The sequence below is a fragment of the Phalacrocorax carbo genome, chromosome 5 (assembly GCF_963921805.1).
Source record: "Phalacrocorax carbo chromosome 5, bPhaCar2.1, whole genome shotgun sequence".
Lineage (NCBI taxonomy): Eukaryota > Metazoa > Chordata > Aves > Suliformes > Phalacrocoracidae > Phalacrocorax > Phalacrocorax carbo.
This window is the reverse complement of record NC_087517.1, coordinates 11,813,832-11,835,772: the sequence shown is the minus strand read 5'-3', so window position 1 is coordinate 11,835,772 and position 21,941 is coordinate 11,813,832. Positions and strand designations below refer to the sequence as shown.

Genomic DNA, 21,941 nt, shown 5'->3' with positions numbered 1-21,941 from the left:
CCCATCATTTGACCCCCCTCCTTCAAAGTAGACCAAATCTTGTTCCCTAATTAAGTAATGTATTAAATCACTTCAATAGCACTTAAACATTCCTTTGCAAATAGGCTTTTATTTTTGTCTAAGCTTACAGCAGGCTAAAGCTGCAACATGGCTGGGGGGTGTTGTTAGGTAACATTTTATTAATTAACAGATTAAGTTTTAGCAAAAGAAATGTAAATTTTACTCATAGAGTCTTCCAATATTATCTAGCAGAGGTAATTTTCTTTCTGATATTCCCATGGTGAGCCAGGGGAAAAAAACATTGGTAAGGCAATTATTATAAATTATTGTGCCTTGGAAGTCATTTAGAAATGTAGCATTATTTATTTATAGATATATCTCTTACATTCAACATTGGAGCTGCATCTTCTAATGAATCCTTTAGAGTTATAACATTAATACAAAGTGTTAAGAGCATTCTTTCTCCCAGTCTCTAATCCTACAAGGATGGAAATCAGTGAATAAAAACGGAATTTAGTGCATGCTGCAGGGAAGAAAGGGGAGAGCTTGAGAGGATAGAGTTGTATTCCAGTTAAGACAAAAGCTAGAAAAATGACAATGTATGTGCAAATGAGCTGATGCCTGGGGTTACTTAGCTGATAAGATGGTCTCACTGAGTGAAAAGTGACAAGCAGTGGTTATCCACAGAACAGATTTTTTTCCTTTGCTGTGCTGTGTGAGTAATACAACTTAATCATGAAGCTCCATCTCTCCTTTTCCACATGCACAGGTGGGAGAGATGTTCTTCTTCATCCAGTGCCCTCTTGCGCCCCAATTTCTTCCTGCCCAGGGGATCCAGGGGGCCATATGTAGGTCCTGGACCCTCTCAGAGGCTCTCAGGGTGGCTGGCCAGAGGTCCACATCCTGGCGTTGGTGCCCCAGCTGTACCCTTCAGATGGGGCTTCGGGCTTTGCAAGTGAAACCAAGGCCAGGAGGTGCGGCCAGGAGGTGCAGCCAGGAGGAGGAAGATCTGTCTGGCTCTCTTACCTGCTCAGGTTCCTGCCTGCCAAGCCAAGCCATGCCATCATGGGGGTGGCATGCTGTCCTGCACCCTCCCCACCTTAGAGGTGCCCCCAACATGGCTTTAAAATATAAGAAGCCCTAATTATAATAATAGTGCTCAAAGAGTCCTCTCCAGGGATGTAGTCAGAGGTTGGCTCCTTCCAGGATGCTGGGAATGAAACATTTGAATTCTCAGTGCTCTTAGGATCATGTGAGAGTCCAAACCATCACACTTTTGCCCACCAGATACAGACCTTTAAGACTGACTGGCTACATGGTAGGGGCTGAAACCTGCTCTGCCGACAAGCAGCAGCCCCTACTCGTTTGTGGAGTGCAGAGTGTAAAGCAGTGGCATTGACCAGTTGTTTGAGCCGGTACTGTGAACGTTGTGTTCGCTGTAGATGTGTCCCAAAGGATCGAATTCTGCCTATTGCTAGGGCAAAGGATAGTCTCAGTCTCAGATGGCAAGGTATTTGTTGATGTAAGGTATGTTTCTATGGGGAAAAAAAATGAACCTTTCTGAGTGGTGAGTCCATGTTATGCCTGGTTCATTTGAGCTTTCTGGTGGTGACAGGGGAAAGCAGACCCTGAGGTCTCAGTACTGGTACCAGAGGTTTGCCCAGGGCTATGAAGAAGGGCTATGAAACTGAAATGAACCTGAATATGCTCAAGTGCCTCCTCGAATGGCACCCTGAGCCGTTCACCTTGGAAAACTATTTATAAAGCCAAAATATAAATATAAATCTTGGAGACGTAGCTATGTTATTTTGAAGGGTTACTGCTTCTGCATTGTGGCCTGGTTTCTGAGGCTCTGCAATACATCCCATCAGCTTTGGCAAGCCACAAATTAGGTCACTGCTTCATTGGCATAGAAACAGATAGTAACAAAGATATTTAAGGTAAGATAAACCACACTGGTGTTTATGGTGCTTGATATAAAAGTTTTAGTTTGATTTTGGATAACAAGGCCTTATGAGATTATTAAACTAGTTAATGAGGCTAAAACCTCTATACTGTTGTACACCACTATGTAGTTAGGGTTGATGCTGTGTGTAAGAATTTAGTGGCATTGTCTTTGCTTTTCTCAACTTTGCTTCCAGGTTGCGTGAGGTACTTGGCATATATAGGCCATGGAGAGACAGTAGCTTTTCAAGATTTGCTAACTTGATCAATTAACTAGCTAGATAAATTGAGAGTTATCGAACTAGTTAGATAACTGAGAGTTATCCAAAACTACTTTCAAGTTTTCAGTAGTCCAATGAAATGAGTAAAATTTTAGTTGTTGTGAAGGTCCACGAGTTGCTGCAGGACTGACACTTGCCAGTAGCCAAAAAGAACGCAGTATTTCTGATTTAGTGCTTTGCTTTTTCTCCTGAAGCTGAGCAGAAGTTAAAAGACATCTCCCCAAAGCTCGTTAGTGGCCAGAGTGCTGGTGAGATGCCCCAGGTGCGTGGTGGCTACAGGTGCTGTGTGATGTGGGTCTGGAGCTGGGGCAGGGGGGCACAAACCACCTCTGGGAAGAATTAATGGCTTGAGCATTATCACCCAAGCAAAGAGAAAGCATGTGCACCCTCCTCAGCCTTAGTGCTGTGGCTGTTATCTGTGATGCTTCATCAGAGTTCAAGAAGCTGTAGCTTCCATTTACTTTCCCAGCCGTGCACAGGCTTGTTCAGTTGTCACTAGAGCTTCCTGTATCTGCAGGTTTTTAGAGGTTGTTTGTAGCCACTGGTCAATGCTTCTGCAGTTCTGGTCAGGTTCATCATGGTACCTTGTGAAACCAGATGTCTCTGTCACTGTCCAGAAAAATAAATACTTTTATTTCTTTGTATTTTTCAGATAATCAACCCCAATTTCATTCAAGAAGGTAAGTTAAGGATAACTGTGCACCGACTGGCACAGAAGGGCAAGTCAGCAGCTTTGACTTACTCTGGTGCACCAGAATGCTCTGCACCCATCAGCATTTACAGCGAAGGCAGCCCTCCACTGCTCAGTCCCCAGGAAAGTGGTCCTTCTGCTGGCTGCTTGGCTTAGATAGCCTGGGGCCACAGGCAAGACCAAAACCCCAAACCTACCTTGACAAAGGCTTGCCCTCCTGCTAGAGCACAGAGCTGGGAGGGTGGACAGTGCCCACTACCTCCTTTGCTGAGCTGCTGATGTCTGGCTTTTAGTGAAGGGGGAGTTTTGGTAACATAATCCCAGGACCCCCAGCTGTTTGGGACCCAGATCCCATAGTTGATCCCATAATGTATTCTCTAGACTTGTACAGGGAACATCCTCTCCTGTAGATTAAAAGAAGGTGTCATATTTGTGTTCCCGTGTTTTTTCCAGTGGCTCCAGAGTTTCTTGTGCCATTAGTGGACATCACCTGCCTGCTCGGTGACACAGTGATGCTGCAGTGCAAAGTCTGTGGACGGCCCAAACCAACAATAACCTGGAAAGGACCAGATCAAAACATTCTTGACAATGACAACAGCACAGCCACTTACTCGGTGTCATCTTGGTAAGGTCCTGCCTTTGGATCCCAGCATAGCTGGTCATGATGGTCATGTTGCCCTCAAATACGGCACAAGCCAGGCTACAAGGCTCATTATAAATACAGTTAATCAAGTCTGGCATGGTGTACTGGCACATTGCTGCACCACAGGTTAGCTAGAAAGGATCAAACTTTGGGGCTTTGGTAGTTCTATAGTTTCCCACAGAAACTATATCCACAGAGTGTGTTGCTGGCAGTCATGAGCTTGCTCTCTGGTTGTGCTCTGCCCCAGGAGGCCATGACCTCCTGAGCCAGCTGCAAACAATCAATGTATCCAACATTAGTTTGGTGAATACTGCCTCCATGTTCTCTGCTTGAGTTTGATGTCATGCTCACCTGTGGTAGTAACGGGAGTCGAGCAGAACAAGCCCTCACCGTCTTGCAATACCCATATCATTGGGCTTTTTCTCATCTCACGGGCAGAGGTGGTAACTCCTGCAGTCTTCCTGAGCCCTTCCTCAGCACATGTAGAAGAGCCTACATGTGCTCCTGGGAAGGCTACATCTGGCTGTGCTCTGACAGAAAGATGCTTGTCATGATGATCCTGGCTCAGCTAGGGGCGAGGAAAACCATCTTTACAACAAGCACTGGTAAGATCCGAAAAGATCTGGAGTTGAATTCAGGTCAGGTAACAGCCTGCTGCTGGATGCTCATCTGCAGCTTATATAAGCAATTTGGGCCAAACTGCAGTGGAAAACTCCAGGAGGCAATCTTTCATGCAAACTTTTCAGTGCTTCTGGCTCAGGCTGAGCTGAATCCAGGGAGTACAAAGCCACTGAGAGTGAAAAATGAACACCGAGAGAGAAGGGATTTTACATGTTCAGTAAAAAAAGAATTACATCTGATCAAGAGCTTCCTTCAGAGACCATTGGCTTGTGCAGCCACCCCAGAGCACCCAAAATTGTCTTTTTAGCCATTACTCAGTAGATTGCTAGTGCCTTATCTTTAGGCTTCAGGATGGGGGGATATTTCTGTACAGGGTTCTGTTTTCCATCACAGTCTTTCGCCTGTGCATTGGCTCCCTGTGCACTATGAGTACTTGTATTGTCTTGTTACTCCTATTTGTTTTTCAGTGAAGACACTGCCGGCCAAGGAGAGGCCCAGCAGATCAGTGGCTGTCTTACAAATCTTGCTGGCATGAGTGTCTGTACTGTGGGGGAAGGGGTTATTTCTATCCTGTTTTAAAGCAGCATAGTCAGACCAGCAAAAGATGCAGCGTCCAGGCAGTTATACTGGCAACCAAGTCCTTCTCCAGTTTCTGATAGATTATGCATTCAAGAACTAGTCTACCTTTGCCATCAAGGGAATTTATAGTTGGCTCTAAGCTGGGTCTCCAGTACAGCTAAAGCAGTTACACAAGAAAAATCCTTTCATTCAGGCCAACTCCCTTAAATTGCATATTGAAGACTGCAATGTGCAAACCAGAGTGACTGTGTACACACCTGCTATAAATTCACTAGACTCCATAGAGCTGTTTATTTGCTCAGATTGGCCCAAAGATTGAATGTCTTTCACAAACTTGGCGCTGATGTTCTTTATCTGTAGCTGTTGTGAGATGTCCAGCCTTCTGACTGGGGGCCTGGCAGCCTCATTAGATCAATGGCACATGCTCCAGGGGTCTGAAGCTTCCCAGAAATGTCAGGCACCCTGCACTGTGTGACTACCTTCTGCATCTGCAGGAAGCCCAGTTTGTCTGGCGTGTGTTGGATTTAACTGCAGAGGCACAGCAACTTAGCATCTCCCAAGATAGGAAAGATGTGCCTCGGGAAATCTTTCCCAATATATGGAGTCTAAGCATCCAGCTCTGGACAGGCACAGCAACTGTTCAGATCCTGTACTTTGCTTGCTGCTTGAGTGATCCTTCCCCATCTCCTCCGAGGCCACAGCAGACAAGTAGATTTGCCTGGCAGGCAATATGGACCATTCTGCTCGAAGGTTTCATTAACAGCCTAATCCTGACATATGGAGGGGTTGTGTTTGGGTACCAGATTGCTGGAGGGATGGTCCTTCAAATGAGTTAGCAGGATTTGTGTGCACGGGTGTCTGTAATGAGGCAGGACAGGAACTGGTATAAAAAGCATTAGCAAGTGAAGCAACGCTTTATAATCGGGGCTTCCTGCCTCCACAGTGACTCTGGGGAGCTCACCTTGAAGATCTGCAACGTGATGCCTCAGGACAGCGGCATTTACACCTGTGTGGCAACCAATGAACATGGAAGTGTGTCAACTTCTGCAACCATCAAAGTTCAAGGTAGTGCATCTGACCTTAACACCCAGGATTTTTCCTGTATGGGGTCGCTTGGTGGGGGCTGGGAGCACACAGGAATAGGTGGTGCAAAGGCAGTTGGACGTGGAGCTGTGCCAGGTGAATTGAGACATTAAAATCATACAACCATTCCTCAGCCAAGACTCCCACTGATGGCTGAAGGCATTGCAGACTCTTTGCGCTTGATTAAGCCATCTGATCATAAGCATCACAACTGGGAAATGAAAATGCATTGGCACTGGTTCAGCTCCTGCATCCTGCTTGCAGCGCCGCTTCCCAGAGGCTCGGTAAGATCGGCAGGGGAAAGCTGAGCTCCCTCGGGCTGCCAAGCCCCTGGGGGGATGATGCCTGGCTGCCTGCAGGGAGCTCTGTGCTTTAGAGCCTGCCTTGAGCAGGGGGACCTGGGATCCAGTGACACCAATTTTCAGCCTCCCCTTCTCTGCAGGGGACAGAGGAGGTGTAATGCTTGGCCTGGGTGAACTGTTCTGCAGTGACTCAACTCAGAGACACATCTCTGAGCCTGAATTCTCAGCACTGTAATTAGCGACCCATCTAATTCTAATGAATATGAAATGACCTCCAGCTCCAGGAAGGGATCTGTGCTGCGTTGAAGGGGATGGCACAGAGATTAATGTCTAACTGGTGACTTACAGATGCAGGGCTGTCACAAGCATTTAGAATTCCATTCATTTGGTCTCACAAACTGCCCTAGAGACATAATTTCCCCAATTTATCCAAGCAAGTTAGTGGCTGCACTAGCTACTCCTGTGCTGAAGGGAGCCCTGAGCAAAACACAGAAGAATTACTGGTCATTTGTCAATCTGCTGCCAAACATACCAAGCGCCATACACCCAGAAACATTCTGAGTGGCTTTCTTGTGTCATTTTTGGACATTTCATGGTGACATCCCACCTCCAGAACCTCACTCGCTGCTTGGTGAAGTCCATGAGAATATTTGTTTTCCTCAGTTCCATGGGTTTTACATCAGGTCTTGAGCTGGAGCAAAAATTAGCAGCAGAAGGCGGCAGATAAAAGGGTTCCTTTTACAGGTAAAAAGTGCCTTTACAGGTAAAAAGGTAAAAGGGTGCCTTTACAGCAGCTGAGCTCAGATAGATCCTCTGCACCCAAGGGGCAATCTTCCCGGTTGTTCTCACAGGGACCTCCCTGGGGCGTCACAGTTCAGCCGACCAGTGGTGAGCAAGAAGATATTCCCCTGCCCTGTAGTACCGTGAGACCATGCCAAGGCACCAGAGCTTGCAAGCAGCATGGTTCTCTCCCAGCTGCTAGTATGGAGGTCTCAGACCTGTGGTGGTAGGTGAACAGGACCAGGATATTGCCTTTCCTCTGGTTGGGCTGGTAACCCAGTATAAACCAGAGCACTCCCTCTGCAAGGTGCAGCTGCCTCGTAGTGACCTGATACATGTGATCTGCAGAGTAAAGCCCTAGCACTTGCTGACATGATGCTGGACTTGGTGCTTGTTTTCTCTTCCCAAGGTGTCCCAGCTGCCCCAAATCGCCCCATTGCTCAGGAGAGAAGCTGCACCTCTGTGATCCTACGCTGGCTACCCCCATCCAGTACAGGCAATTGCACCATTTCAGGCTACACTGTGGAGTACAGAGAAGAAGGTAAGTCATTTGAGCTGTGCTTGCTGCCTGGGAGAATGAGAACAACATATCATAGAATCATAGAATGGTTTAGGTTGGAAGGGACCTTTAGAGGTCCTCTAGTCCAACCTCCCTGCAGTGAGCAGGGACATCTTCAACTAGATCACGTTGCTCAGGGCCCCACCCAACCTGACCTTGAATGTTTCCAGGGATAGGGCATCTGCCACCTCTCTGGGCAACCCATTCCAGTTTCACTACCATCATAGTAAAAATTTTTTTCCTTATATCTAGTCTAAATCTACCCTCCTTTAGTTTAAAACCATCACCCCTTGTCCTCTCGCAACAGGCCTTGCTGAAGAGGTTGCCCCCATCTTTCCTAGAGTCCCCCTTCCAGTACTGAAAGGCCGCAATAAGGTCTCCCTGCAGCTTCTCTTCTCCAGGCTGAACAACCCCAACTCTCAGCCTTTCCTCATAGGAGAGGTTCTCCAGCCTTTGGACCATTTTTGTGGCCTCCTCTGGCCCCGCTCCAACAGGTCCATGTCCTTCTTGTGCTGAGGGCTTCAGAGCTGGACACTACTCCAGGTGGGGCGTCACCAGAAAGAAGTAGAGGGGCAGAAAGTAAGTCTTTTTTATGGCCCAACAGGTCCCAAAAGCATCCTTGCCACCACTGGGGTGCCACTAGCTGTTGCTCACAGATCCCAAAGTCTAAGGTCAAAAGAAGCCCTTCTATCATCCAGTCCATCTTCTCATATATTACAGACCTTCCTGTTTCCTCCAGTCACTTACAGCAAGTAAAGTGTGCTAAGCTAAAACATATCCATCACTAAGGCATCCTTTCATCATCTGCATTCTACCACCATGGTATCCCTTCTTTCAGGTGGATGTTCCCTGGGAATGCAAAAACAAAGCAGCCTCATTATTTTTTTGGTCCGGATAGAGTTACAGATCCCTGCATGCTTTTCAAGCTCACCTCTGAAATCCATTTGTTCTTAAATCCAACCATTATTTTCCCCTGAAGAATTAAATAAATATTAAAGGCACTGCTTTCCCAAGATGCACAGCCATGTGCTCTTGAAAAGGGCATTTTAAATGATTCACATCCCTTTTTGCATTCTTTCTGCAAAGGTGTGAGGGTCCTTGGGCAGTAAACCTTGCCTTAAGTATGTAGCCTGTTTTTTCCCCTTCATCCTTCAAAAATCCCTACCTCATGTTAGTAAACATGCAAACTTAATCACTCCATCATATTAATACCTTTGCTTAGCAAATACTCTGCCTTGACCCCCCCCCCCACCGTACCATCAGTGTGACTGGCATTTTTGTGAAAGAATAAAAGCTCTTCTATTAACAACAGCCACCAAAACAGCAAAAAAGCAGCAGTGTTTTCCATTTTCAGTATTCCTCCCACTCCAAAGGAATCACTGACTCTTCCCTGTAAAACCAACCTTCACCTTGTAAGACCTGGCAATCAGAATTTGCCCACAGCGTGCACAAAATGTATGGGTCATGGTAAATAATGTAAAGGTTAAAAGCCCTGAACTTAATAAAATAAGATAAAATTTTATATATTCTTGAAAGAAATCATAGGCTCTGTCAGGGCTCAGTGTCCCAGGGGTCCTTTTCTGTTATGTGACCCTGTGCAGATGAATAAAGTATTGCTCCTTTGGATGCCACAGGTTAGGCAATGGTTGGGTTTGTTTCTCTTAGGAGCAGAAACATATGACAGAGTCATACATTTCTTTTCTGCAATCCTGCTCATCGGCAAAAAAAACCCATACTAAGCCTCAGAAAGCCGATTCTTCTCCTGCAGCTCCAGGTTTCAGTGTAGCCACCATGTCTTCTGAAAGACTTCATCTGCAAAAGCACCATGATTGCACTGACAGCCTGTCTCAGCTTCACCTGGGACTCCCTTGTCTGTATTTTTTTTGCAGTGTTTCTGCTACCGATTCTCCCATAGCAGAGCTGTCATCAAACCAGCTTTCCATTCCTGTCTTATCATGCTGCCCTGAGACATCACTTGTAGTACACAGCCACGGCTAGACTGCTGGAGACATCAGCTTGTTCCTGGTCTGTGGTTTTTCCATCGCTATCGGTCAAGTCAGGGGCATTTCCTTGTTTCCTCATTTAGCCAGATTGGAAGGTGGCTGCAACACAAAATAGCTTCCTATGGTCCAGTTCTGGTTCAACAGAAATACATCAGTCTGCTATAACATTGCCTTTTAAAAACCTTGGGGATTTTAACCTCTCAGGCTACTGCATGAGTTGGGCAGAGAAAGCCTCTGCTCTGAGTTCATGTACTGAGACTGTTTCCTTCACCTGTCCTCCTCTCCCATTGTAAAATGCAGGCTCGCAAGTCTGGCAGCAGTCAGTAGCCTCAACTTTGGACACGTACCTCGTCATCGAGGACTTGGCCCCAGGCTGCCAGTATCAGTTTCGAGTGAGCGCCAGCAATCCCTGGGGGATCAGCTTGCCCAGTGACCCGTCTGAATTTGTAAGGCTCCCAGAGTACGGTGAGTGGGGCGCAGCGAGGCGGGGCCGATGCACACAGGTGTCCACCTGTGCAGTCAGTATGGTGAGACAGGCTTGTGCTTTGATGGGTCCCAATAAAAACGTTGATCCTGGAGCTGGTAGGAGTACAAAAGAAAGCCTGGGAGATGCTCAGAGCCAGCTCCTGCCACTAGAAAGGCTTTTCATGTCTGCTCCTCCAGCAGGGCTCACAGCCTCCCTCTGTCACAGAAGCTATTGCTGTTTCCTAGCAGCTCCCTGCTTTCTATCCAAAGACCATTTCTTGTCTTCATCTCTGGGCAGCAGGCTCCACAGTGCATTCCCTGCCTTTCCACAACGTTGGTAGCACCAGGACTTCTGCTGGTAAGCCCAGATGGGGTCTGCAAGTCAGCTTGCAAAAGGTAACCCCTCGAGCAACACAGCCGGCATAGGAAGGCTGCAATGGAGGCAAGCCCCCAACGCACGGTGCTGCAGGAATTGGGTACAGCCGACTCATGACGGTGCTGTGAGCAGAGCCCACATTTCCCCATGTTTTAGCAGCTCCAATGTGTAACTATGTCTGTGACTGGCTTGAATAGCCTGCGCTGGATGAAATGAGTACTCACACAGCATAGCTCTACCTCCCAGTTACACACAGACATGCCATTAGACTGTCCACATGGCCCTTTTCAGCCCAAAATTGCAAGGACAGACTTGAATCCACCTTATCCCCACCTTACTCTGGGGAGCTCTGGCTTTTAGTGGTGCGGCACATCAGAGCTGTGCCTGAGCAGTATGAATCTGGACTCCTAGTGGTAATATTTGCTATTTTAAGTAATATAGTCTCCCATAATTTTAAAATATGCAGTTTATAGTCCACAGGAAATTATATTTAATTTTATCCTTTCTTGAATGTCCTTTGTTCTCCCAAAGACTCTGCTGCTGATGGTGCCACTATTTCATGGAAGGAAAACTTTGACCTCGCTTATGCAGAGCTGCATGAGATTGGGAGGTAATATTAACTCTGCTTATCACTGCAATAAAACACCAAAACAATGGCTTGAAGCTTTTTCCTTGGAGGAAAGTTTAGGGTAGTTAGCTTGAAAGCTGTTGCTCCTTGCAAAAGCATGTTAAGTACTGATTAAAACAGAGACTGGCTAAAATATGGATGAAATCCTGTTTTTCAAGATCAGTTGTGATTCGAGAATTGCAGCCTGGCAGACTTGTGAACAATTAGGCAGCCAAATCTCTGAGCACCACCACTAGCTCTTGCTGGTATCTCCTCTGACATCTCTGATTTGGAGTTTTTGAAGTCATGACAGTTTGCTGGGTCTGGATAAGCTTAACCTCAAAGACCAAGTTTGCTGAAGCACATGAGGTATGTGACTGACTTAAATCACATGCCGAAGCGCTTTGCTGATTGGGACGGGCCGTTGAACAGGTTCCTAAATAGGCCCTGCATACGTTGTCAGCCCTTGGTGCTCCGTGCAGACAACAGATAAAGGGCATGGAAACAGTTCAGGCTAATGCAGTTAGTTCTCCAGCTCAGAGATCACAAGTGAGTAATTCTGGGCTGAAAGGACGAGTTTCCTCTGGTTCTGTAGAAAGAATACCAATGTATTAACAAGAGGCCAAGTTCAGCACACTGTTTCACTGAGTAGTTTTACTTCCAGGAATGGTAGTAGGCACTAGTCTGTATGAGTTCCCTAAATGCTCTCCTGTCAGCTTTTTTCTTAATTTCTTCCTGTGTGCCTGGAACAGTGAGGCAAAATAACAGGTTAGAGATTATTTAACAAGGCTTTTCTTTTAGTTGGCTGAGAAAGTTTGGGCTCTTTGTTAAAGCAACCGGAGAAGGGAGACCCACAGCTAAAAAAAGAGATAGAACCTGTAAAAGTGGCAGCAAATTGAACCCAGGGGAGATTGTTAGAGGACATCAGTATGGCTGCACAAAGCAAAGCGACATCGTTTGCTCTCAGTGTTTGCTAGTCCCCAAAGAATCTCTACATCCAGGGTGAGAGACGGAGGTTCTTTGTTGGAAAAGGTTGTGAACAACTAGTTAAATGTGATTCCCGGTGAAATATTAATGTGCTGAATCAAATAACACTTCAAAAATCAGTCTGTTATTGCACTGAAAACTAGGTGTGATTTATTCATGAAACCCCTTCATTTCTCATTTTTTGTGGGGTTGTTTTTTTTTTCATTTATTTCAGGGGCCGATTCTCCATAGTAAAGAAATGCGTTCACAAAGCCACCCGGAAAGATGTTGCTGTAAAATTCATAAGTAAAAAAATGAAAAAGAAAGAGCAGGCAGCACATGAAGCAGCTTTGTTACAGCACTTACAGCATCCTCAGTACATCACTATCCACGATACCTACGAGTCTCCTACTTCTTACATCTTAGTTTTGGAACTGTAAGTACGTGGAGCTTGAATTCAAGTATCTGGGTAGGAATCACAGCCCTGTTAAAGACAAGGATAAAATTTGCTCTGACTTCAGCAGGGCAAAGATTTTGTCGTCCTGTTTTTTATTGATTGTGACATCAAATGAAATAGACGTTTTCTGCACAGCTTCCGCTGCCTTTTCTTCACAGTAAATAAGGTTCAGAGGACAAATAAAACTGTTTCCTACTCCAGTGAAGCTTGGGTAATTGTGTCAGCAGTTAGTTTGTCCCATTGAATAGTATCAGATTTATTTGGGCAGTTTTGTCCACTTTTTATATTCAAGTAAATGTGTTTCAGCTAGATTGAAGCCTACATTGTTCTAATATTCCCTCGTGAAAAGAGCTGTGTAGCAACTATGCTTGCCCCCATAAGAGGAAATCGCAACCAAAATCCAAACTGCTCCTTTGTTACAGTATATCCAACAAAGTATATTTGGGCTATTTGCTTGGGTTTTTTACACAGATAAATAAAACTGGGTGGAAAACTTTTATTGGGTTAGTTTTCCCACAGAACATATTAACAGCTGAACATGTCAGTGATTTTTTTTCTGCATTGTGCAATCAGCTCTATAAATAGATAGATGAATCCAAGTAATTAAGAGGATCTGTTTTCAAAGGAATTGCCTCTCTTGAATCCATCCTTAAGCAAATTAGTTTACCTTGAGACTGTTGCTAAAATCTTCAAGGACTGGAGATAACAACTGAGGATTAATCATCCTACCACTTGCATGGCCTGCAGGATCTGAGATATCATTAAATACTCATCAGATCTTGCATTTTCTTTTCCTCCATTTTTAGGTCACAAAGTTTCCACTGCAATTTTGTTTTCAAATATTAACTGTTCCTAGAGGTACCACGTGATCTTTAATGTGCAGGGTTTGATTTGTTTGTAGGATGGATGATGGTCGTCTCTTAGATTATCTAATGAACCATGATGAACTTATGGAGGAAAAAGTCGCTTTCTATATAAGAGACACAATGGAAGCCTTGCAGTATCTTCACAATTGCAGAGTGGCTCACTTAGACATAAAGGTAAGAAAAAAAGAGAATGATGCTATTATTCAGTGCCCTGGTACAGAGAGTTCTCAGCTGCACAGACAGGGAGGAGGTGCAGTCCGTACACCAAAGAGATGATCACTAAATGGACAAGCACTATCTTTCAGACCTATTGACCAGAGAAAGGACTTACTGGCCTGCAGCGCAAGGTCTTTTTCTTCTTTCAGACAAGAGATGCACCTATTTCCTTGATTCAGTGGTTTGTTCCCAAGGGCTTTCTGGAAGAGGAATTTAATGAAGGAGGAGGAGGATGTCTGAGATAAGAGTGAGATGACACTAGCACCTGAGTGAAGGGGAGTTAGATAAATCCACAGGGTATGGTTTGGGCTCACACCTGTACCAACTCAGCTACCAAGCCTCCTGAGCAGAGCTGGCTTGTGCCCAGGCAAGCCAGAAGGAGCGTGTCTCCCTCACACCCACAGCAGTGCCCTGGAGAGCCCAAAGCAAGGGGAGGGGAGGGTGCAAGGCAGCAGGAGGTGAGGAGGGCTTGCAGGCACAAAGCAAAGCAGCATGCTGCATTGTGCTGCAGAGCCTGAGAGGGGAACTGGGTGGGAAATACACCCAGAGGGAGGTTCAGAGGAAGAACAAGCTGCATTGTGGAGAAGAAATTTAGGCATTCTCTAATGTCATGCTCAATTAGACTAGCACAGCTCATACCTCCTTTTGTTAGCGCACATGGTAGGAGGCACTGTACTGTCCTGGATTTGGCATTGTACTGCTGTCCTCGCCAACATGCCTGTTATCGTAGATGACAGAGAATTAGCGATTGAAGTTATGATCAACTGTTTTGAGTTTTGTGATCTGCAACATTGATTCTGGTTGCCAGAGGTATCAGGTAATCTATAATTTTTTTGCAGACTTAAATGCCAATTAAAAATGGAAAATGAGAGGTGAATTTAACTTTCTTGTATAGTGGACAATCCAGCTCCAAGGTCTCTTCTCAACTCTCCAACCCCCAGGCATGTCAGATGAAGTGATGCTTTCATTCTTCTGCTGCCTACTACCACTACAAAATAAAGATTCCTTTTGTACAGTACCTTATGTGAACATTAGTCCCAAAAGGCTAAATCATCCTGGTTTCTTTCAGTAGGATTGTTTGTATTTTCTGCTGTATTTATAGGACCTGTCAAAAAATAGTTATCACTTGGAGGTAAGAAACTGCACTGAATTATCTATTTGATCATAAGATACTTCCCAGAAACAAGGTGGGAAGCCAAATTTCTGTGCCCTATTTACAGTTCTCCTGAATGAGGGATGCTATATAAAGCACCTTCCGTTGCTAAGTGGGAAGCAGGAGATGCACTGGTAGCGACAGCACACCTAGCCATGGACTGTCTTGTCCCAGGATCCTGCTCAAGAACGTGTTGATTTTGTTGATGTAGACTGCACAAAAGAAGATCAAGCAGAGATTTGAACAGCAGTGTAGTGAACTTTGCTTTGTATATATAGTCATGAGGCAGCAGTAAAATATGCATGAGGATGAGGGGCTATGGGATAGAAAAGGGATTCTAGAGAGCATGCAAGAAGTAAACTCAGAAATCATCTCAGAGGCAACAAAGGAAGGAAAATCCATGTTAAGTCCCTGGAGCAAAGTGTATAGGCAATGCTCAGCATCTCCCACCGAGAGAGAGAGATTTTAAATACTGAAAGAGTTGGTAAAACAGAGGGAAAATCAACTGGGATGAAATATAATCGCACTCTGGCTTGGAAGGCATGACTGTGTGCTGGTGTTTATAAGGGAGCTGGCAGCTCCATCCGTGTCAACTGACAGCAACAATAACGGCACGCACCAGAGTGCCTCCCAGGATACGTGGTACTCGCAGCAAAGTTGAATATTTACTTCATGAAGAACATTTCTGCTACAAGTTATGCACATTTATGTATCCAGTTGTCATGTAAACAAATGGAATCTAAATAAACTGATCAAAGATATACAAGTCTTATCAAAATTCAAAAATCTGTCAGTGCTCTTAATCTGTAGAGATTAGTTTGGGAAAATAAACTGTGAGTATTTGGGTCAAAGCGCAAAATCCCAGTGTGGTGCCCTAATGCAAAAGAGGATATTGTCATTGCAATTTCAGCATCGATCTGAATTTGCAGCAGTGTAAACATCAGCTGAGCTGGTTCCTTGTCATGCACTCCCCTGATCTGTACCTCGCGCGTCTGATTAAATGCGAGTTTTGATTAGCTATTAAACCTAAATGAAATCTGCATATTTTATTTGCAAAAATATAATATAATTAAGTTTTTATTATCTTTTGAACAGCCAGAAAATCTACTAATTGATTTAAGAATCCCAGTACCTCGTGTCAAGATCATTGATTTGGAAGATGCAGTTCAGATCACAGGTCATTACCATGTCCACCACCTCCTCGGAAACCCGGAATTTGCAGCTCCTGAAGTTATCCAAGGCCTTCCTGTCTCCTTGAGCACAGACATCTGGAGCATTGGGGTCCTCACCTACGTCATGTTAAGTGGTGTCTCTCCGTTCCTGGATGAAAGCAAAGAAGAGACTTGTATCAATGTGTGTAGAGTAGATTTCAGCTTCCCGCCAGAGTACTTCTCCGATGTGAGTCATGCTGCCAGGGATTTCATCAATGTTATCCTCCAGGAAGACTTCAGGAGAAGGCCGACGGCAGCCACTTGTTTACAGCACCCGTGGCTGCAGCCACACAACGGCAGCTATTCCAAGATCCCACTGGATACCTCCCGCTTGGCTTCCTTCATCGAGCGCCGCAGGCACCAGTATGATGTGCACCCGGTTCCCAGTGTCAAGAGTTTCCTGATGAGCAGGCTGAACCCAGGCACGTAATGCCTCCATCCCTGGGGTCCTACACCAGTGGTCCTGAGGCAAGGCACAGGGAGCGAGCAGGCACAAAGCAGATCTGTCTGTACATAGTCCCGTACTCAGCGTTTGCATTTCACGTGGCTTCCCCAGCTGCAGGGTACAAATCGTTGCAGAGGTGGTAGTACCTGCCCAGTTCCTCGGGACCAAAGTAGAGCAGGTAACAGCGGCAGGTACCTGCTCCCTCCCCTTGGCAGGTTCCTCTTGGGACACGTGGTATTGTCACATCTACCGCCAAAAAGGACTGCGGGAAGCAAACACCAACTGGAAACAAGAGCCAAAATTGCAGTTGCCTTAATCTTTGTGAGGCAGCCTTATAAGAAATCCTCTTGATCTTGCTGAACGGACTTCAAAATATATGAGAGATTAGGAGTAGGATAGTGGGGGGGAATGAGACTAGGCTGACCTTAGCATGTACGGCAGAACTGGACTGAAGTCAGTTTTTGCTGAAATCATTGCAAGCCTGCTGCAGTTTAACAGATTTTGCACGCCCCATATGCCTGGGTCTACCATGATTTCAGTGGGCACTTTGCTTGACCACTGCTGGATCATCTCCTGCGGTGGGGTGGCTTAGATACACTCTCTTTGCGTGGTAGTGCTCACACCAAAATCCCCCATTAATCCTTGGGCTTTCTGCAGTGTCAAGTCAACATGCAGTACCTTTTGGAGCTATGAATAAGGCAATGAATTCACTGGAGCATACAGCTGGTTTTGACTAAGCACAATGGGACTATAATGGGTTTTTTAAAAGCATTTTATACACACTGTACAGAAACCTTTTGCGAAACCTGTGCATCGAGAAAAGGCTCTGTCCAATTTTTGCAGTATCTGTAAAGTAGATGATTAAGACAATTTTTTTCTATCACAGGTTTTCAGTATACATATATTGTATCATATATAAAAAAATATATATATATAAAGGATCCCGTTCCATTCCTAGCTTCAGAATTGCTTGGCCCAAAGTCCATCTAAGCCTCTCAGAGTGCAGTGGGAGTGGTGAGTTCATCCTTGTGCTTACAGCTTGAAAATTGTTTTCAGTGTTTAAAGTATGTCATTTGTTTCTTTTCCAAACTTGTAAATATCTCTCAGCCGCTATTAGGCACCTCATCACCAAAGCATTCATGAGGATATTTTTATGTCCAAAGCCTAATTTGTAATAAAATAAAAAATATTCACATCTAAAACATTTCTCTCTTGCAAGCCAAGTTGCAACACCATCAAATTGATGTTACAGTGACGGAGCCAGCCTTAAGTATAACCAACACAGGGAGCCTGCATCAACAATTCAGTAGTTCATAGGCTGGCCAAATCTTCCTCTTTCGCAGTGGGACTGTGAGGGGAAACACCTCCCCGGCTGGTGCTTCCCATCCTGCTGCCGTACCATAAAACTCTACAGCCTTGTAGGGTGACGATCAAAGAGATTTTTTTTGTCCCCCTAGGATGCAAGGACTTTGTCTCAGTGCTGAATGCCCTTGCTCTGCCTGTAATGGGAAACGTCAGTCATTACCAAAGGTTTTCCTAAGGAAAAGGGCTGGATCTGACCACGTGTGCTCAGTATAGACTCTCTTGTAAGGGCAAAAGTAAAATGTCATTTACCATCCAAGTAACTGCACTGTAAGCCTGCGATATATTTGCAGGAGCAAAAGCTGTCTCTGCCAGCAGGTGGTGGAGATACTCTGCAAGTACTGTTAAATTCTCAGGGCTCTGCTAGCCCTTTTCTTGATCCACCTCCAAGCTCAGTTTCACGGCAGGTAGGAGACCTGGCCCTTCCCTTTGTGCTTGCTCTATCAGTATGCTGGAGTGGTCAGTATTTTGCTAGTGGAGGAGGCACAGCAAAAAAACCCAACGGTCAGCACTGCGCACATGCAATACAAGAACAGGCCTTGAGGTCGAGGAGCCACAGTCAGAAGGGTGAGCCCGGGTGCCTGAGCAGAGTCAGAAACAGCGTACAAGGCTGTGTGGCTGATGGAGAGAGATCTAGTACAGGAGGAATTTGTGGAAAGGCTTGAAAGAGACCATGTTCACAGAAGGCTAAACCTTCTGGATCAGCTGGAACCTATCTCAGTTCCCCTCTGTAGTGCAGCAGCTAATTTTCTAAGCAATCCAGCAGGACCTCTTAGACAAAGACCAGACTCTCATCCTGAGCAAGAAGTAGGTGATTTCTTAGCAACCGAAACTTCTTCAGACAGCAGGCATCAAGGGGTGTCTTTAATTAGCACCAGCCTCAGGTACTTTCTCACTAGAGGACTGTTTGTACTTCTTCCTATTTGTCAAAGCTGGCTCTTTGCACTGTGATTGTGCTGCCCTTAAAAAAATATTTATGGAAGTGAGGTTTATAAAACCCACAGCTTTTATTAGGCATGTGGGTACAGTTTAATCCACAGTCTTTCTGCTTGGCATTAATACAAACAAATTCTCATGTATCACATGAAATATGGAGTTATTTATCATTTTATTTTCCTGCCTCCTGCATTCTCATCTCAAACTGCAACAGCAGACACTTTGGACGCACAGGGAGGAAAAGCTGGATTGTTTAAGGCAATATCTAAGCCTCTCATTGCTATCAAATAACAGAAAAAAAAACCCAAAAGGCTGAAAGAGGATACATGTTTAGGTATTGGTGCTCTGATTCAGAAAAGAGATTCCTCATCAACGGAGAGCTGGAAGTGCTAAACTCTGAAGATTTTGAATGTTACGGGGTTGCTTTCCTTTATGGTTCTGCTTTTTCCATATTCATGTTAGAGAACTCCTCTTTCTGGGCACCGCTATTCTTACAGCATGTTCAGGAAAACTTGAACCTGGTAGTACTTCCAGATATGTTTGTGATTATCAACAATTCTTGTATTTTACCTCAAAGATTTCTTTTGCCTGAATAATAACAAGTTGACATGAAATGCTGCCATGTGATAAATACAGAGGAAGTATTCTGACCTTAATCTCTCGAGGTCTTTTGCAGCCAATCTGTGTCCTGTAACTCTGTTGTAAACTGTAACTCTGTTGTAAAGAGATTACCGAAGCTCAGTAAGTAGACCTGGAGTGATGCCACTGGATGAGAAACACCACAGCCAACCCCATTTGCACCACAGCCAAACCCCTTTGCAGCATTCTCCAACTGCGGGACTTTTTTGTGCATGCAATATTGCCTGTAACAATCATGGGGAAACAGTTTCTCATAATACTCTGTTACGCCTTTACAAAGCTCCTTAGAGAGCAACTGACTCCAAGGGGACGATTTCTGCCTGCAGCTTTACCACTCAGGGTATTCCCAAGACAGCAGAATGAAGGCGTGATGGTAGCTGCACCCTCTAGCTTCCGCGGCAGCCTCACACCTAGCTAGAATGACCAACAGCAACACTAGCGACAGAGCACCACGAGCTCGGTGCAGACTGGCGCTATGCACACAGCCACCACTCTCAGACATCTTCACGGTGCTCTTACCCTGCGCTGACATCAGAGTACGCTTGATGTCACGCAAAGCTCACAGTGTCCTCCGGCACTGGGCTGGGTGACAGGCCTGAGGAAGGCAGCAGCAAAGGCGCCAGTGAAACAGAGCCCAGAGGGCACGGTGACACGCGGCGCTCGTTATTTAAGATGGCTACATTTAATGAACGCACATAGCAATGAGAAACTAACTCGCCTCTCTCACTCTCTGCTCCACTTGGAGCCACCAGGCCAGGCCGTTTCACTCAACCATTGAACAGGAAAACATTGTCAGCTCCCATCAGCCATCCCAAGCGCTTGCTGCCCTGTGGGAGATCCCCCCTCCGCACCAAGCTGCCAAGCCCCTACGCGTGTTAATACAGGGATGACACACAGCCAGTCCAGGGTTTTAGACTTTAATATTTTAAAGCAATCCAGGCTTTAAAATTTATAACATTTCTCTCTTCCTACTTGTACCCACAAGCCTTGTTTAGTCTTACTGCCCTTTGATTTTAAATGACTCTATTTTTTTTTCAGTAACATTTATCTTTACAAACATTTTACTTTTAAACTAAGTTAAACTAAGCTGAGACAGCTTAGTTCTCAGCCGGCCTGTATGAGTGCTGTGGCTTCAGTGGAGTTCATTAGCATTTCTGATGATGCTCTTAGGCCTTTGTTACAAATACCATGAATAAAGACTAAATGCAGAACCGCACATTATGACCTGACTATATATAACCATATGTTAATACCCTTGCAATGAGGGGACTGCATCAAGTGACCTGGGATAATACAAACTTCTGAGACAGATGTAAAGGCTAGTCTGTATAGACAAAGGTCTAACAGATAATTAATGCTCACGGGGCTAAGCTAAGCACCTGGTTTTGTTTGGCCACCTTGCAGTGTCTGCTTTCACTGCAGAGGTGAATTCTCCTCTTACACCGGGCTTGGATTTTCCAGCTCATTCTTTCACGTCCCATCAGAAAATGGTGCTTTCCCTAGGAAACAAAATCAAATCCCATTTTACTAGGCTGACTGCACACTGCCATCAAGTGATCAATTTTCATTCTGGGATCTGTGTAGTGGTGAGTGTTACCATAGCGTCAGGATGCTGAATATTCACTGTAACTGTAGTCTTTATTATGGAGCTAGTGAAAAACTAACATTTTCTCTACTCAAGCCATATGTCACCTTCATGTCCTACTTCTGATGCTGGTGCTTTTTACTTCTCTTTCTACCAAACTGTTCAGTGTTGCTCTGCCACTGAGGTCAATTTGCTGATAACTTTTGGAAGGCAAATGCAATAGAAAGTGAAAAAAAAAACCAACCCAACCAACCTGAGATAAGAGCAAACAGTTGGGAAATATTGATGCTTTTCAATCTTTGCAACAATCAACTGAAGGAGGAAAAAAGAAACAGTATTGCTAACAGCTCAGCGTTTTTCAAGGTGCAAAGTAATTCCACAGCCTTAATTATTTCAGTGTATTGCTGGTCTGCCTTAAATGTACCTTCAGTTTTATTGCGAATTTCATTTTGTATGCACACAACGTTGTTTTTGTAAATGTAAGTTTGTAAATATTTCCTTTGTAAGTCTAATCACTCATGTGTACTGTTGTGAGGTGACTACTTGCTGTCCCATGTCGTTATAACTATACTGCAGTATATAAGATCATCTACAGATGTAGCTTCGAACTGTACATCTTCTGTCCTTGCATTCCTATAAATAGAGCATACTAATGACGCAGTTTCTGGGCTTTTTTGATTAAATAACAATTGTTCAGAGAAGACCGGGTCAGTCTTATTTCACACGTGTGGCAATCTTTCTGGGGCCTTGAAGGCTCAGAGCTGGTCGCTTTGCTCAGCTCATCTTTTTTCGGAGGAACGTCCACAGAAACCAGCGCAAGGGACCCGCGCTGCAGCCAGCCCTCGGCCTTACCTGCATCAGCCCAGGGACCGAGCAGCCCTCGGGGGTCGCCCCGGGAGCCGGAGCACCACGCCTCGGCTCCCAGCAAAACGGGGGCCTCCCCGGGCGCGGGACGGCGGCGGCTGGGCCTCAGGCGCGGAGAGGGCGCGGGGCGCTGCGCCGTGCGGGGCTGGTCCCGGCAGCGCGGGAGCGGGGGCCGGCAGGGGGCGATCGGTCCCGGCGGGTCCCGGGGGGGGCCGGCAGGGGCCGGCGGGTCCCGGGGGGGGCCGGCAGGGGGCGATCGGTCCCGGCGGGTCCCGGGGGGGGCCGGCAGGGGGCGATCGGTCCCGGC

At 45.6% G+C, this 21,941-nt stretch overlaps 1 protein-coding gene and 1 long non-coding RNA gene across 2 annotated transcripts in view; one reads left to right on the top strand and one right to left on the bottom strand.

Moving 5' to 3' along the window:
• KALRN (kalirin RhoGEF kinase) overlaps positions 1-20,401 on the top strand; it is a 525,469-nt gene extending 505,068 nt beyond the window's left edge. Inside the window, exons 52-60 of the mRNA XM_064451199.1 lie at positions 2,878-2,905; positions 3,370-3,541; positions 5,703-5,824; positions 7,334-7,465; positions 9,787-9,951; positions 10,859-10,937; positions 12,136-12,336; positions 13,259-13,397; positions 15,688-20,401. Of these exons, the coding sequence (XP_064307269.1) occupies positions 2,878-2,905; positions 3,370-3,541; positions 5,703-5,824; positions 7,334-7,465; positions 9,787-9,951; positions 10,859-10,937; positions 12,136-12,336; positions 13,259-13,397; positions 15,688-16,233 (1,584 nt within the window). The 3' untranslated portion in view covers positions 16,234-20,401. The remainder of the gene's footprint in view (positions 1-2,877; positions 2,906-3,369; positions 3,542-5,702; positions 5,825-7,333; positions 7,466-9,786; positions 9,952-10,858; positions 10,938-12,135; positions 12,337-13,258; positions 13,398-15,687) is intronic.
• Positions 89-21,854, bottom strand: LOC135313351 (uncharacterized). The gene is made up of 4 exons (XR_010372980.1): positions 21,623-21,854; positions 15,725-15,912; positions 3,911-4,127; positions 89-2,834 (listed from the first exon to the last, which is right to left on the bottom strand). It is a non-coding gene; the product is annotated as an uncharacterized LOC135313351 (long non-coding RNA).
• Positions 21,855-21,941: the final 87 nt, after the last annotated feature.